General features: G+C 35.4%; 2 protein-coding genes across 3 annotated transcripts; one reads left to right on the top strand and one right to left on the bottom strand.

The window, feature by feature from the left end:
- Positions 1-9,647: 9,647 nt before the first annotated feature.
- Positions 9,648-12,084, top strand: LOC132625224 (U-box domain-containing protein 4). 2 transcript variants are annotated; one of them, XM_060340064.1, is made up of 3 exons: positions 9,648-10,160; positions 10,293-10,744; positions 10,958-12,084. In XM_060340064.1, the coding sequence occupies exons 1-3, from the start codon at positions 9,907-9,909 to the stop codon at positions 11,284-11,286; spliced, it is 1,035 nt and encodes a 344-aa protein (XP_060196047.1). In that variant the 5' UTR covers positions 9,648-9,906; the 3' UTR covers positions 11,287-12,084. The 2 variants fall into 2 exon arrangements, with proteins under 2 accessions (XP_060196047.1, XP_060196048.1); XM_060340065.1 differs by having other exon boundaries at positions 9,651-10,121.
- A 222-nt stretch (positions 12,085-12,306) lies between these two features.
- On the bottom strand, positions 12,307-17,438 carry LOC132625225 (altered inheritance of mitochondria protein 32-like). The gene is made up of 5 exons (XM_060340066.1): positions 17,021-17,438; positions 15,596-15,681; positions 14,661-14,966; positions 14,414-14,497; positions 12,307-12,962 (listed from the first exon to the last, which is right to left on the bottom strand). The coding sequence occupies exons 1-5, from the start codon at positions 17,252-17,254 to the stop codon at positions 12,653-12,655; spliced, it is 1,020 nt and encodes a 339-aa protein (XP_060196049.1). The 5' UTR covers positions 17,255-17,438; the 3' UTR covers positions 12,307-12,652.
- Between the last annotated feature and the right edge of the window lie 112 nt (positions 17,439-17,550).

Below are 17,550 nucleotides of genomic sequence, written 5' to 3'. Positions count from 1 at the left end.
CCAATCGCGAATGCACACTAGTACTTGCAAGCTAAAGCCGGATAATGAATGTCTATGATCTCCAATTTGCTGTCTTCTTTGGCTAAATGCGCTCTCCGAAGCCACGGTTGATACTTGAACCGTAAGGATATCTCGAGCCATTTTTGAGAGTATCGGATGACTTGCCTTGTACTTCTTCCACCATGCTAAGACGTCCAATTCATCCAGTTCCTTGATATCCACATTTGGCTGCATCAAATAAAAGTTATATTCATCAAAGTTTGCATTAGAAGAAGAAGTTGGATGTGAATGTAAAACTTTTAAATGCGACAAGCCCTTTTTGCTACTTTGAGAAGTAGTAGGGCGTGGAACAACGGGTGTAGCACGTTTTTCCAAATTAGAATAATGAGTAAAAACTTTTCTAAACTCGTCATCAATAGCGAGTTCGGCTTCAGCTAAAGATGGTTGAACTCCCTCTTCAATTTCTAAAAATGTATAAATTTGACCAACTAATGCTTTAGTATAAGACACTTTTAAACAAGGATTTAAAAGAGAACCCAAAATAAATAAAGTTGAGATGGGAAAAAAATACTTCTTAAATTTGATTATCATTTCAAAAATAGCCGCTTGATAACCGGGTTTATATTTATACTCTTGTAAAACTCTAGCTATTTCTGCTAAGTAGGCTAAAATTCCGGTTACCGTGGGATAGAATTGTCTAGAAAAAGCAAGAGTTGCATTATAAAAAAATTCTAAGAGTTCAACACATTCTTTAACATCTTCCCAATGCGTAAAATTTAACCAATCATCACTATTAATATTATATTTGTTGTGAACTTGTTGTATGGGAATCTTATACTCACATGCTTGTTGTAGCATAATGTACGTGTAGTTCCATCTAGTCTCAATTTCTACTTGAATTTTCCTAGGTCTAAGGTTATTTTCCACACAAGCATTCTTAAAATCTCTAAGTCTTCCCGTATTAGCATTACAAAAAAGAAACGCAATCGCATCTCTAACTTTTTGAATAGAATCGTCAAAACACACAAGACCATCTTTAACAATTAAATTTAAAATATGACAACTACATCTTACATGAAAAATATTTCTTAGCGGAGGGTTTATTTCTCTTTTTAAAAGACCAACCGCCTTTGTATTATTAGAAGCATTATCTAAAGCAATACAAAGTGTTTTTCTATAAATATTAAAAAATCTCATAATAGTAGACATTGAATCCGCTAAAAATTTTGCATCGTGACGACCTTTTCCGTCATCATATAAAAAAGCTATAATTCTTTTTTGCATAACTCAATTGTCATCAACCCAATAACATGTAATAGCAAAAAAATCTAACTTGTTAAGACTAAGACCCAAATCAGCGGTAAGAGAAACATTACAATTTAAAGAATTAAATACATGGTGCAAATAAAATCTATATTTTTTATACAAATCTACAACATCCGCTCTACAAGTACTTCTAGGAATACCCTCAAATAACGGATTATAACAACGTTGAATGTAAGTAACAAACCCCAAACCCGAGAGAAAGGAAAATGGTAAACAATCATAAGCTACCATTTTAGCTATTTCTACACGCTCTTTTTTCTTGTCATACTTAAAATTTCTACCAGTTCGTGGGTCTATCGTCATTTGAATACCCCCACATTTGAACCCGTTTGCTCTCCCCAAACATCCATATGTTTTTTTCTCATATGACCATTTAGTGTACCCGTTCCACCATCCTTACTAGTTCCTTGCCTAAAAGCAAATACTTGTCCACATAGGGTACATGTAACTGATTGGTTTTCCCTATCCTTAGTCATAAATTTTCAAATTTTAGCGGTTGGCTTACGAGTTCTAAGCGGTTTGTCTTGTGTATGTGATTGTGCAGGACATGTATCTCCTATGGGATTTTCGCAGGGTTGTGTTTCATCATCATCATCAATTTCATTAAAAGTGTCGGTAAAATGTTGTTGCATTGCCTCATGACCATACCACCAACATCAATACCTAAATTAGGTGTTTCTTCCACAAATGTTTCCTCATTAAGCCCACCCCTAACAATACCACTACTACTACCGGCACCACTTCTAAATCTCTTTGTCATTATTAAATAGAATTAATTTAAATCACAATCAAATAAATCACAAGAAAATAAATTTCAACAAATTAAATTGCTAGAATTAAATTGCGAAAAATAAAGATAGAGTTGGAACGAAGGTACCAAATTGCCGGATTAATTTTCAACAAAGTGAAGGCGGCTAGAATTGCAAATCCACCAAAGCTACTTCGGATTGTTGTAAAATCACCAACTCCACCAACAATATTATAATTGCAAAATTAATAATTGAAACTATAATAAGACTTTATAATATTTATTTGAGAGAAATTTAAAGTGGCTAATTATTGCAAAGTAACTATAATTGAGAGATTGAGATTTGAGAGAAAGAGAAGAGTGAATTGGTGTGGATTAAAATGAAAATGAAGAAGGGTTTATATAGGGGTGGGGAATGGGTTAAAGTGTTAAAAAAAAAGTTGGGGGGGGGGGGGGGGGAATGAATTTATGGTGGTTTGGCAACGGCCATTTTTGCAAATGGACCGTTGTTGTAACACCCCGTAAACTTGAACTAGGTGTGAATGTGTAAAACTCTAGTATTAACATGATATTATATCTATATGAAACCATTCTTGATGAATTCAGGTGGAAGATGGTCGTTTTGAAGTCAAACCAACTAGTGAAGTTCTTAAGGACTCTTAAATTCGCCTAAGTTTTGGTAGGTCTGTCTTCTGGGAGATTTTCATAAAAATGTGTTGCGAATTTGGAAAAACTTCCTTGATTAAAGTTGTATATATTTGAAATATATTTCCAACGGTAGGTCGCCCAGCCCAAACAAAGCTTCGTACAAAGATTTATGCCTATTTTACCAAACACTGTGCAGAACCGACACCTGCCGCTTGTGAGGGCGCGTGCGACGCGTGCGATGGCCCCGCGCTTCACGCCGATCGCACAAAAACCCCTTCTCTGACTAATGATCTGAGTATGGTCGTGCACTGCATGTGCGTCGCGCGACCATCGCATAACAGGGCCGGTTTCAGGTCAAAAAGTCGGGTTTACGCATTTTAAGTTATATTTAAGAGTTGGGGTTTATTTTCCCAACACCCCATTCACGAAAAATTACCCTAAAGTCAGGAAGAACAAGTCCCAAACCTCAAGAACCCTACAAGGTAAGTTTTATCATGATTCTAGGTTGAATTCAGATTCCTAATCCCTTTCTAACATCAAACCCATGATTCTTAACATGATTTTTGTGACCAAAACCTAGGGTTTGCAACATAATTCTTCCCAAAGTGATTCAAGCTAGGGTTTGGGTGTTCTTCATTAGAAAAGTGATTTGTTAAACCTTGTTTAACAAATTAAGGTATGTCTCTTTTGAACATACTCTTTCTATAGGTTTTTACGAACTTTTTGGTTGTGGTTTGTATGTCTCTTTTAAAAATCATATTTTGGCTATAAGGATGATTTGTATGTCTCCCTTTTAAAAATAAATAAAAACCTTATTTTGGATGTATGTCTCTTTTGAACATACTCTTTCTATCGGCTTTTACGAACTCTTTAGTTGTGATTTGTATGTCTCTATTTTAAAAACCTTATTATGGATAGATGTCTTTTTCTCGAAAATTCTTTATTGAATAAAAAGGGTGAACTTCTCATACAAAACCCTAATGTATGTCTCTTAAAAAATAAAATCTTTTTTGAATATAAAGGTAATTTGTATGTCTGTTTTAAAGAAAATCCTTTTGACTATGAAGGTGTTTCGTATGTCTATATTTCAAAATTCGTCTTTTCATGTATGTCTAGATTTTCCCAAAAATCTTCCTTGAAGTATGTCTATATTCCAAAAATCATCTTTTCAACTATGTCTACTTGTGAAGTACGCTTATATTGTGAAAGCATGAATTGTATTTGAGAATCCTTCCTTGATTGTTTGTATAAGTTATAACTCTTGTTTGGTGGAATTTATTCTGGAATTAAAGATGATTTCTTTTAGACAAGGTCATGCGTGTGTAGGGTCAAGCCCGCATCGAACCTTATACGAACTATACTACTTTGTGAAACTCGCTTTTCCCATTATTGGATGATTGAACTTAATCTTCTAAAGGTTGGACCTTAAACTTGTTTTGTTGTTGAATGGGTTTCTTGAACTTGAAATTGAATAAGAGATTTGAATAAGATTCTAAATCGGTTATGACTTGAAATGCCTCCATTTTGAGATGATGACTTGAGAAGTGAGATTTGGCTCTAAGCCATGATTGATGATTTGGTAATATGCCATGATTTGTATTTTGTTGGTGTTTGGGCCTGTATGGGCAAGTTGTGTTAATCCAGAGGACGATTAGCCGTTATGGATCCTAACGTATCGATACGAGTATTGCTGTGTCAGTCCAGAGGACGATTGACCTCCGTTGCTTCCTAGCGCGGAGTATCTATTGTTGTGCTAGTCCAGAGGACGATTAGCCTCCGTTGCTTCCTAGCGCGGAGTATCTATTGCTGTGCTAGTCCAGAGGACGATTAGCCTCCGTTGCTTCCTAGCCCGGAGTATCTATTGCCGTGCTAGTCCAGAGGACGATTAGCCTCCGTTGCTTCCTAGCCCGGAGTATCTATTGTTGTGCTAGTCCAGAGGACGATTAGCCTCCGTTGCTTCCTAGCCCGGAGTATCTATTGTTGTGCTAGTCCAGAGGACGATTAGCCTCCGTGGTTTCCTAAACCGGAGTATCGATTGATTGATTAGTTTGCCTATGAGTGGCTTGTTTCGTATCTTGTTGCCTGTGAGTGGCTTGTGGTGATATTGAATTCTTAAGTGAAATGCTTGGCATGGTAAATGGTAAGGATTTAAGTTAATATGTCTTTCGTTGTTGGATTTTTTGATGATTCCTTAATGTTGCTGATTCACTTTATTCCTGGGTTTGAACTGTTATTTTCATTGATATCATTTTATTGATTTTATTCACTATATCTTGTTTTGTTAATTATTGCCCCTTAGACCCTCACTGAATACCCAGTACTCAGGCATACCATTGTTATTTTTGATGGTATGTTAGGTATCATTGAGGAGCAGGTTCGTGCTACCCTCGGCACTTAGGAGAACTTGCTGCTGCTGCTGATTTGGTGAGCCCACATCATTATTCGTGGGACACTTCCTGTTTCATTTATTATTCTAGATTTCCGGGCTGCGTCCCGAAGTTAGATTATGGTTGTGTCTCTTAGAAGCTCCCTAGATAGCTGTCATAATTGTGGGTAGATTGTCAAAGTCTCGTACGACTTAATGGGTGTTTGCCACGTTTATGACTAATTACTTATAAAGACTTCCGCTGATTTAATTTATATGTTCCTGATTTGTTACATTTACTTTATAAACTGTTGGAGGCGAATGTTGAACCTGGCGGGTTCAAGTGTCATTATTGTATCGTTTAGGTTCTTCCGATGTTGTTCATGACGTCGGATGCCGGTCACGTCTAGGGTAGGTTTTGGGGCTTGACAGTTGTCAACGGTCCAATAACGGACAGCTGAGCCCAACAACGGCTATATTAAAAATAAAAATAAAATTTCACCGGTTTAACCGGTTCCGGTTTCAAAAAAATCGAAACCGGACCGGTAAGAAATAGACGGTTAACCGGTTCTACCGGTTTCGATTTTACCGGTCTGGTTACCAGTTTGAACCAGTTAAACCGGACCGGTTGACGGGCTTAGTTACCACAATTTAATTTTTGCTTCTAATAAAAATCAGATTTAGAGGGTTTGATAAACACACTTGAGGTCGAGTTCAGGGGTTTAATAGGAACAACACTTAGTTGAGGTGTCAAAAAGGAAAAAAAAGACAAGTTTAAGCGGCTGCATTTGCATTAAGCCTTAATATTATATAAAATACCAATCAATCAAGATTTTTTTTTTTTCAGTAATCAATCAAGAGTCAGCTGATGAAAACACCTGTTAAAGTTGCTTGGTGCCACATTTCCGTTGCCACTTTGAAGAAAGATTTTTGGAATAAACATATGAGTAAATCCAGATCTTTATTTCTGTCTTATTATTTTAATTTATAGTCATTTTATTTATTCATAAAAATATACCATATTTATTTAGAAATAATTTACTTTATATTTTTATTTTATTCTTAATAAAATGATCTATAATCACACAAATATTTATAATTTATGTTATACCATAATTTCAAAAGTATATAGGCGTTTGGACAATGATATTTGAAGTAAAAGTTGTGATTGAATTTATATTTCACTTGAAAAAAGGATAGTGGAGAAATTCTTTTTAACTAGAAAAACTTGTTCGATCAAACTTGAAAAACTTTTTTTAAAGTTTGAACTGAAGGATTAACACAATGTACAACCAAACAAGTTTTTGCCCAAAAAAAAAAAAAAAAACGAGGCAAATAATATGTATGGCCAAACGTCATTCGAATATTATATAAATTGAGACGCAAGGTATAGTTTATCGATACAAAAAAAAAAAAAAAAAAAAAAACTCTTTTCTCGCTCGGATATCAATAATCGTTTCGTTTCAGATGTTTTACAATACTTGGTAAATGATTTAACTAGGTAAGTCAATTATTTACTGTCCATGTAGTACTTAAAATGCTCAGTAAATATTTTGAATAAATGATTATACAACAACTACCCCTTATACAACAACTACCCCCTTGCAGAAAGTTTTATAGGAGTAATAGAGTTTATCAATCACAAATTACCATATATATAGATAAAACAGGTCAATCATGAGTAGATATAAAGTTGTCTTACTGTCTAGGATAATTGAACCAAAATCTTTGTGACCTGCGATCTTAGTCTCATCATTTTAACAAGATATGTTGGCAAATACTTTAGTAGTCTAAAAGATGCAACACGACATATGCTGTGTATATACTATTTACATAGAGTAGTTGATATTTGACCGAGAAAAAAGACATACAGCGATTGCTGTTACTGTCATCCATTGTATGGATTTTTAAATATAATATTTATTTTAACTGTTATTTAGATTTTTTTGCATTATATTATTATTATTATTATGAGATTTGATGTGGTAAGATCATCAATTTATTTCTCTAACCCGTTATTTGTCAATCTTAATTAACTCTTTACTCTATTTTCCAATTTAACTCCATCCTATATACATTCTTGCTTCTCATCTGCCGTAGACATCAACACATCTTTCTCGTTGTAGAAATTACATGTATTTCTTTTCCTAATTTCTTATGCAATCGTGATGTACTTAGCCAATACTTTTTTTTTTCTTTTTTCACTTTGTGCATTAATTACTTATCATGATTACTTGTTCACGATTTCCGTGACCAAGTGTTGAGAAACATAATATTTTAAACAACTAGAAATATTTTAGTAAACGTATTTATTATATATTATACAATACGATACGATCAAATCAAACTATAAGAATTTTATTAAACCACAACAAACATTCAATTTATTCAAAAAGTTTATTCACATAACAATGCAATGCAATACAAGTTATCCAAACATTATTACTGTCTCAATGGAAATCTTTTGGCACCTCAATGTCGACTCTATCATTTTTTGGTTATAGAGTGAAGCTATAGTTCAGGGTTCGATTTAGCTGTCATCTGTTCAATTAGTCAAGCTGAATTTGGGCTAAACTCGAAACTCAAAAGATGATCCTGACATATGTTCGGTGAGAATCCTCATTTGCAATTGAGTAGGAAAAAAATGTTTGTAAGACCAAGTGATAGAGAGATGGTCATGTGGAGGATGGTACTCAGTGACGGAGCCAGGATTTTCACTAGGGGGTTCAAAATATGAAAGAGTAAATGCATGAAGAAGCTAAAGGGGGTTCAACGCCTACTATATATATATATAAAATAATTTTAATCATGTATAAACAGTGTAATTTTCCACCGAAAGGAGTTTGGATGAACCCCTTGGCCCTTCCTCCTTCCGCCCCTGATGGTACTATGTCATGTTAATAAATTTTTTCCTATGATAAATATAACCCAGATATGATTCCATCCACGTGGTAGTGAAAATGAAAGAGCAAGGCTGCGCTAGGTCCTAATTTTGACGTTATAACGCATGACCGATTATAGTTAGGACTTAGGCATAAGCTAATAAGGGGTGTGTGCAGAAAACTAGTGAATGATTTTAAAAATATGTTGAGGTACAATTAACCCTGCTCATTCTGCTACTGTACCCAAATTGCATTAACGGATCATGATGACGAGTTAGTTTCATGAATGGCCACTCAGCTGTCACTTTATTACACTAAAATTACTGCATCAACTCAAACAAAATATAACTGTGATATTAGTATTATCTATGACACAACTAACAACCTGCAAAAAGACCATCTCAACCCCACTTCTGGGATTATCCCTCGAAGATTATTTTAGGTGTAAAACAAGATCCTTAAATGGGAAACTCATGCAATCAACCTCATTTTGGATATATCTCAGTTCCTTCTTTTGGTGGTGGTTGTCTTTGGAGATTCTCAGTCTACCCATTGTTAATGAGTATTACTATCCAAAAGCTAATAGTGTTGAATAGTAGATACTTTTAAACTTTAATACGATTAATTTAATGTTTTGTCAGTAACATGTTCCTTCATTTGCTAGTTTTGATAAGTGATGATTAGACTTGTAGTACGTCCTATGACTACTTTTATACTAAGTTGAATCATATAAAACATGTCGTCTAATTAAGTGAAAATTAATTGTGCGTCGGTCAAAAAGCTATAAAGCAAAGAGATCAGTGGCAAGCATTGATTTCGGTAAAGTTTACGGCGGATATGCCGTATAGGGGCAAAAGGAAAAAAGCAAAGATATTTTAATTTCCTCAAAAACAGAATGGATAACGGCTGCTTTCCTTTGATTCTTCTGTTGCTGATTGTGTAATGTTCCACTTACAAGGCAAACCAAATCAACATTACTGCCTTCTTTCTCAAATTTTGTGCCCTTCTGCTGAGGTAGTTTGGCTTATCCCTTCAATTATGTGACATAATTTGCTTTGGTACGGAGTTTTAAGTATTAAATAAAGACTTTCGAAAGTATGTAGTTAAACATGTCATAACATTATGGCTCTAAAAACTTCTAAAATGGAAGTTTAAGATTTGAGTATTTTCAAATATAAGATTATGTCATTCTTTAAGGAACAGATTAATAAGGAAATAACGTCACATAACCTAGAATGGAGAGAGTACTATAAATAGTACTATCCATGAGTAGTTCTTAACAGTTCATATTAATATGTAGCGAGCAGAACAATTGAAAGCTATTTACATGGATATTGTGCTTCAAGCTCATTCACCTGATATAGATTAAAATCTTGAAGTCATCATACATCAAGGATACCTTATATTTTGCACATATTGGTTTTCTTATTTTTCCATTCAATGCGATACTCGCTTTGCGGCCTAACTAATCTAGATTCGTGCCAAAAAGTTCACTTTGGGAGGTAAAGCGCCACTTACCAAAGGCGGCTCCATACCCAGGACTTAAACATAAAACCTATTGTTAAAGATAGAGGAATATTTACCACTCCACCATAGCTTTAATTTGATGGTCCATATTGTTTGAATATTGACATGGGGATCTCTTGATAATAAGTTAACTAGGGGATAAAGCTGACGGCAGTTACTTCCATCAGAGGGAAGTTAAAGATTCAAGACAAGGTATTTCCACCTAAGATAGTCGAGTAAAAAAGAAGACCTGAAAAGGGAATAATTCAGTTGCTTCCAATCAAGAACTATAGATCAAAAGGAGAATCTTGAAAAGGCATACATCTTACATACTCTTGAAGCAACCCATATACTACCATTATACATATAAATAAAGAAAATATTGATAAACAAACAAGTGTGACTAAAGAGGCAGAGGGGGTTTCCCGGCCATGGAAGAAATGGTGGTGGAAGCTCTCCTCTTTGGTGATAGACAAGCACAGCTCCTTGCTGCAAGACAACTTGCTCAATTTTCCACCAAGCAAAGGCACAACATCGCCCAAAAAGGCATAATTCCTCCATTGATTTTGATGCTGAGTACTAGTGATTATGAAGCCATTGAAGCTGCACTTTTTGCTCTGCTTAGTATAGCATTTCGCAGTGAAAGGTTGGCCCCATGCGCATACTTCATTCAAGCGTTTGTTTGGTATGACAGAAGTCATTTTCAAGAAAATTAGTTTTCGTGGATAACATTTTCCAATAAAAATGACTTTCATTATACCAAACATGCCATGAAATTATGTTCACAGTTTTTAACAAATACATGTGCATCTTGCAGGAACAAGATACTCATAGCAAAATCAGGGGCTATAGCAGTGTTACTAGATGTGCTTCAATGCGAAAACAGATTGTTAGTAGAGCTAGGAGTAGCATCTCTCTTGACCCTCTCTTCTTGTGCTTCAAATAAGCTGGCAATTGCTGCATCTGGGGCTATCTCACTTCTACTTGAATTGTTGAATTCACAGTCCAACAACAGCATGAGCTTGCAGGCTAATTTGGACATCTTGTCAACACTTCACAATCTTTCAACTTGCCATCAGGTCATCCCTTCCATTGTTTCATATGGTGGGGTAGCTACCTCGCTCGGGCTAATCAACCTCGCCCCAGAGTCGGTGACGGAAAAAGCTGTGGCGTTGTTAGAGAATCTTGTTTCGTCATCAAGAATTGCACTAGAGGAAGCTGCAGGAACAGTGGGAGCAATCCAGTGTTTGGTGGAGGCCATGGAGGAAGGTTAATTGCTTGACCATATCATTTAAAAAAATTTAATTGATTGTATCATGTCTCAACACGTCCCTTCACCTATAGGTCTGATTTTTTTTTTTTTTTTGTAAAGATATCAAACACATGAAAATATTTTATGAATTTTTAAGTGGCATTATTATTTGAACCTACGACCTCTTGTCTGCCCTGATACCATGTTCAATTGTGTGACCCAATCAACAGGTTCAAGACAATGTAAAGAACATGCAGTGGCTATTCTACTCCAAGTATGTGATAGCTGCAGAGACAGATACAGAGGGATGATCTTAAGGGAAGGGGCGATGGCAGCGCTGCTTCAGTTGAGCGTTGATGGGACAAAGAGAGCCAGAGACAATGCTAAAAGACTGGTTTTGCTTCTAAGAGACTGTTCAAATTGCAGCCAAACGACTAAACAGCCGAAGAATATTGTGTTGTTGGAACAGACTATGAGACAGATTGAGCAAGGAGTAGGAGAGACAGCAGGGATGTCAGTAGCTCTTTTGGAGGAAATGATTTCAAAACTTAGAACATGACATTGAACATGACATTTTCATGTGATTGATGTTCTAGTCGTGTTGATAGTTGCAGTAAAACTCATCTTCTTTCTGAGTTTTGGAAGGGGGGACCATGACCAATCTTGTATGATTATTATATCATAAAATTTGTACATAAACTTGGGCTTTAGATTAGTTTCTTAGCATGGTATGATTTTATCCGACACTAGGGAGAAATAATTATTTGGCCCTTTACAAACTTTTTTTAGTTTTATGGCTTTTTACAAGAAATTTTCATTTTTTAAAACATAAGAGATCTAAAAAAAACACATAAGAAATCTGAAAAAATCATTTTCTTCTATTCAAATTGTAAGAGGCCAAGAGATCTTACTTCCTCATACTATGACATAGGAAACTCCATTTCCTATCTTTTCAGCTCATTATTTTTCATTTCCTTTTCTTTTTAGCTAAAAAATGTTAGGTTTGGGCGAAAAGAGGAAAATAGGAGAAAAAGTAGAACAGAGAAGTGGGTTATTTTCCATACTTGGTAAGTGAGAACACCCCCTCCATAATTATTTCAAAACTTCTTAAAGGACAGAAATGAAGAGAAAAATATATTCTAGTTATACTGAATAACAAATACTCCGTAGTTAATTTAAAAAAAAAAAAAAAAAAAAAAAAAAACACACACACACACACACACATCTAGAGACTATTATTTGGAGAAACTAGGACTCTCGAGTGCCATGTAATCTCGAAACAGAGCTGTTATGCACTTGCATTTACAAATCCCCCAGATGACAATAATTCTCTTTCACAGGAGAAGGTAAACATTGCCCCATTACTAGCCTACGGCCAGCCCAACTGTTTCAAGCTGTAAAAGTTTGTTTTGAATATAAAATAATATTTTAATATCTGCAAATATTGAAGTTTAGTGTTGAAATATTAGTTTGAGGAGCATGTCAAATGACAAGTAATAGTCAAGTGAAATTCATGTCTAAAGCAACTTCAACTTCCACAAACTTTTCAACAAGTCATGCAACATCCCCAGAGCATATATGACATGCAAAAACCCACGCTGATCTTATTATTCATCTTTAACCAAAACCACCAGGAAGCAAGATCGGCACACCTGGAATTTAAACATCTTTGTAAAGTATAGACTAAACTTGCAGGTATCTATAGTAAGTAACAGCTGTGTAACTAAGTGGCCTTCTTAGGGTACTCACTTGAAGAGAACAAGAGGAGCTCATCTCCACAGTCGGACATGTTTTGTTACGTTTTGCTCCCTTATAAAAATTCACACCTAACACGTAGCAAATGTCATGGTTTAGAGTTACATCATTACTCTTTAAAACAGACGATGTCTGGAACCTCTGGATGCATACACTTTTGTGACGACATTTCAGTGTGACTTCTTGTAAAATCCATAAGCAACAGCAACAAAAGCCACTGCTCCTACCACGCCGATGGCTGTCAAAACTTCAGGCTTATCCCATTTTCTGAAGCAGCTTGGAAGTCTTCCATGCCCCTTCTTCTCTACCTCTTTTTCCTCAGGAGTTGCGTCTCTACAACAAGAAACTCCTGTAGCACCTTGACAACATCCCTGACTAGCAGTTTCTGCAGGCGCTTTTTCTTTTTGGTCCACAGTGGTTCCATTGGGAACTTGCTCATTCACCTTATCAGTTATCTCAGCACGAAGTCCCATTTGGCCCCTATAGTTAATCAGCTAATAGTGTATCACAACTGTACTCCCAATAATATGACAAAAAGAGCAAACATGTATAACTTCATAACTGCTAAACAAATTGCCTCCAACTGAAACTTAGAGAGATATCAAATTAGAAGTTTTAGAATGCCAGAAATTCACTATTCTGTAATTGGAAATACATCACGTTTCACACTCTATCACACAGCTAGCAGAAAAACTAATCTAACTTTTCTAAACCATATACAAACACATCCATGCCCGTCTTCAAAATGAATGCTGAGAATAGGCATCCATCAACAGCAAAAAAACAACCGAGAAAAGACAATATATCCAAATAACAAGAACAAAGATCCATACAACCATTAAAGCTTTATACAAGCAAAGCTCACGATCAACAGATCAAGCATGAAAAAACAAAATGGACTAAATTTTATTCTGATTACCTTTTATGCAAAATTTGGCAACAGGAGCAAACGAGGCAATTGTACAACCAAAAATTGTAATCACTTACAAAGTTTCTATTAGAGATGCCAAATATTGAGCTATTTTTGACTTTGGTGCAGATAACGCAATTGAGTTCGGCTAAGTTCAAGATTACGTGCCAGTGAGTGGTGACTGATTTTGTTAAGGAAACTGCAAAAACATAATCTGGAATAGGTAGGTCTTATATATGGTTTCAAAAAACATGATGAATCTGTGTATATGCATATGCATTTATGCATCCTTTATTTTAACAGGTGGTGTCTGAACAAACTTGTGTGCATATCTATTAATCGACAAGGTTGCTTGTGCAGCCTACGGGCGCATTTCATTCAACATACATGATATTAATAATGAGATAAATTTCCTAATAAGAGTAAGAGTGATAAAATTATTTCTTTTTCTTTTATAAGGATCATAACCATAGTATAAGAGGACACTACTATTGTTACCACGCCAACCAACACCTGAGAAAAGCATCCACTGCTCACTCAGAAAGAAAAATGGACTGAACCAAATTTGTCACATCTACAATTAATAGAAATTCAATTACATCTAAAAAAGTACCATGTTAACACATAGTCTATATTCTCTATTTCATGCTTTGAGGGTCGTTTGATTGGAGGGATTAGGAAAAATGATTCCAAGATTTGGTTTGAGGATTAAGAAAAGTAATCATTGTACAACCAATACCCCTAAATGTCTAAACCAGGTTACCCGAACGAGTTTGCATGTGTGAGATGATCGATGATTAAAAGTAATGTCCAGATCAGACTCTTTTGGCAAAAGCCCACTTGATTCCTGATCATAGTTACATCGAGAAACCCAAAGAAGAAGAGTAAAATCTACATCTTCTTAGCACTTTGCCATGTACGACATTGGCGAGTTGGCTAAACGAAGAAATTATAACAAATATAAGAACAACTCCCAAATCATGCAAATGAGAAACATAAGTAAAGCACACAGAATACAAACCTCCAAAGTCGTTCAATGACTTTTCCCTCTCCAATATGCTCGTCAAGCAAAAGAGGTACATCATTTGGGGTAACGTAGCCATACCTGTATTATGACAATGGACCACATATAAGATATCTGTAATACAGAGTCTAATGAGGAGCTTCTCTACTTTGATCCATTTAAAATGCCACATACTAATGAGCTGGTCAAGAAACTAATGAAAACTAAAAGAACACCTTTCTATAAGTATAAAATTAGGTCTTACCAATGCCCAGCAATTTTCCCATCTTTATCAGTACTGAATATTATCACATTACCAGAATACTTGTGGCCTCCAACATGTGAACAAGCTGTCACGTAAACTTCATTTTTCAAGTCCTTGGACTCAATCGCCTTTCCGAATTCTTCAATCAGAATTGGTCCACAGACACCACACCTTCGATCTCGATTATTGTGGGAACAGACAAATACATAAGAACCACTTAGTGGCTCCTGTGGTCCAGAAGTCCAAGCCTTGCCATTCACAAGCACATCCTCAACAAAAGCATCAACATCTGACTCCTTCAAATTCCTTGATTAAAAGAACCAGCAATAAAGTCAAGCTCAAAGGTAAGGTAATGATTGGAGATGCATACAATGGTTAGGTCAAATGCCTTGCAAAAAATTCAAGAGGTAACAAAAAAGTAACCCTTAGTCCCAACTTATTAGGAACTTTTTGCTATACGAGAATCAATTTGACTAACTTTTTGCAAATAAATTAAGTCAAACTATATTACTTAATTTATGTTAAGTTAAAAAAATATATTCAAAAACTATTCGGAAAATACTACACATTACAGTTCTCATATGAAAAATTATGTTCTTAAATATTGGCCAAAGTTCACTTGGCCTGAATCTCGGGATGCAGAAAGTACCAAAAATATTTTGATATAGAACAGTAAATTAGTGTGGTATTGACATTTTAATCATATAAGACTAATTGCTTCTGAAATAACATAAGGTTGTGAAGAAAAAGAATCAAGTCAGATTCACGATGTTTATTTTATCACTACTACACACAGAATACTGAAGCGGGAAGAGGTTTCTGCAAGCTTAATGTTTTTCGATAGGTAGTTTTCTGCAGCTTAATACAAAGGCATAAAACAAAACAAAAAAACAAAAAAAAAAAAAAAAAACCTATAGAAGAATGTTGAAATCTACCTGTATTTGATCATTTCAGGGAAAATCAAAACATCTCCATCTGATAGTCCAATGTCTTCGCGTACTTCGCAAATGGTCAAAACAGTCTACCACAAATAATCACCAAGCCAATAAACGCATTAAACTCAATAACACACTTGCAGTGCTATAATCATAAAACTAGTTACAGCATTCCAATAGATCATCGAAGTAGAATTCTTATATTATGTACTGAATTTTTCCAATACACGTTAGAAAAGCTAACAACACCAAGCCAATAAACGCATTAAACTCAATAACACACTTGCAGTGCTATAATCATAAAACTAGTTACAGCATTCTAATAGATCATCGAAGTAGAATTCTTATATTATGTACTGAATTTTTCCAATACACGTTAGAAAAGCTAACAACGTAAACCTACTAATTGCTTTCTAATTGACCAGCTAGAATCCTTGTATTTTGTTTAAGTTGGCATGATACATAGATAGACACCTTAACTTGGCCCCAACCGGTAACTAAACACTCCAACTTGAGAATGCACATCTAGACACCTCAACTTGTCCAGACTGTGTCTCGTGGACACCCGACGTTGATGTGGCACATAAATTTTGGACGTGCCTAGATGATCATTTTGTAAGTTGGAGTGTTCAACTAACTCAGTAGAGATAGTTGAGGTATCTAGATTATCATGTTGTTAGTTGGAGTGTCATCTGACAGTAGAGGCCAAATTTAGGTGTGTATCTATGTATTATGCCTATTAAGTTTTGAGCATTTCGTGTTTTAAATCCTACAAATATATAACACATATTTCATTATTTTATACACCTTTTCAAGAGCTCAAAAACGTGTATAGTTTCCGTAATAGACAAATTTTCACTAATGTTCTCTTTACTAGATCACAACATATCAAAACTACTCGAGTCAATGGTCAAAAACACACCTGAGCTATGGCTTTTTCATGAGTTTCCTACCTGAACAACCAGGCATGCGAATTCCCTACCTAAACTATCACCAACTATTTATCAAAACACACATCAACTATTAGTTGTTCCATTTTTCCTACCTAAATGGTTGAGGTAGGAAAAGGAAACAACTAATCGTTGAGATGTGTCTGGATAAATAGTTGGTGATAGTTCAGGTAGGAAACTCGCACACGTAATAGCTGATAGAGAGTTGGTAATAGTTCAGGTAGGAAACTCGCACACTTGATAGTTCAAGTAGGAAACTCACGAAGAAGTGCTAGTTCAGATGTGTGTTGACTATTATGTCAATCTACTACAGTTCACCGTTGTGTTTTTAACATCTCTGAACTACTATCCATACTAGGATCCAAAAGAAATAATGATAGGCTAATTTCTGAATAAGAAACTAAATCCAACAGAAACAAAGTTGTTAACTAATACAGTTGACTTAAGCAATAATCAGTCGAAAAAAACCACTAACCTTGAGTTTAATATCATCTTTGCGTGCTTTAAGCGTAGCAGCGAATAGTTTGGGAAATGGATCGGAATCGGAAGATTCAACATGAGAAGGCCATGTTTCATGTGATTTGTAGCAAAGGAACACGTGTCGATCGTAGACAGTAGCAGTACCAGAAAGCTTAAGTTCGTACATCTCTGGACGTTGAAATCCAAACTTAACGTCGTCAGAGACGATTTCTTCTGAGTTTCCGGCCATAGCTGTTTGTTAGGATTTTGCAAAGAGAGAAAGAGAGTAAAATGGGAACGTGGAGAGAATGAGCCAATTGGAGTATTAAATAGGAAATTTTTACGAGTAATGGCCAATGGGCTAATGATTTGGTCTTAGGTTAAAGCACTCAAAAGGGAACAATTTCTTTTTGGACTAATTGGACAAAAGGTAGCGGATTCGCTTGGAACTTTGCTGGGTCAGTGTCATTTGCACTTTTCCCCCATTTTGTGCTAGTTGATTTTTACCTTTGAAGATCAAACTTATCTACAGAGGGGAATAACTTA

The sequence above is a fragment of the Lycium barbarum genome, chromosome 12, assembly GCF_019175385.1.
Source record: "Lycium barbarum isolate Lr01 chromosome 12, ASM1917538v2, whole genome shotgun sequence".
NCBI classification, from domain to species: Eukaryota; Viridiplantae; Streptophyta; class Magnoliopsida; order Solanales; family Solanaceae; genus Lycium; species Lycium barbarum.
The sequence above is the reverse complement of the archived record's forward strand: the minus strand, read 5'-3'. Positions and strand labels throughout refer to the sequence as shown.

What these genes read in the sequence shown, in the direction of transcription:
- LOC132625225 (XM_060340066.1), bottom strand. Translation starts at nt 17,254, where the DNA reads ATGGCCGGAAACTCAGAAGAAATCGTCTCTGACGACGTTAAGTTTGGA. An exon ending in AAGATGATATTAAACTCAAG is followed by an intron (nt 15,682 to 17,020) that starts GTTAGTGGTTTT and finishes TATTTGTGGTAG; the next exon opens with ACTGTTTTGACCATTTGCGA. An exon ending in GGGAAAATTGCTGGGCATTG is followed by an intron (nt 14,498 to 14,660) that starts GTAAGACCTAAT and finishes GTCATAATACAG; the next exon opens with GTATGGCTACGTTACCCCAA.
- LOC132625224 (XM_060340064.1), top strand. Translation starts at nt 9,907, where the DNA reads ATGGAAGAAATGGTGGTGGAAGCTCTCCTCTTTGGTGATAGACAAGCA. An exon ending in TTCATTCAAGCGTTTGTTTG is followed by an intron (nt 10,161 to 10,292) that starts GTATGACAGAAG and finishes TGCATCTTGCAG; the next exon opens with GAACAAGATACTCATAGCAA. An exon ending in GGTGGAGGCCATGGAGGAAG is followed by an intron (nt 10,745 to 10,957) that starts GTTAATTGCTTG and finishes CCCAATCAACAG; the next exon opens with GTTCAAGACAATGTAAAGAA.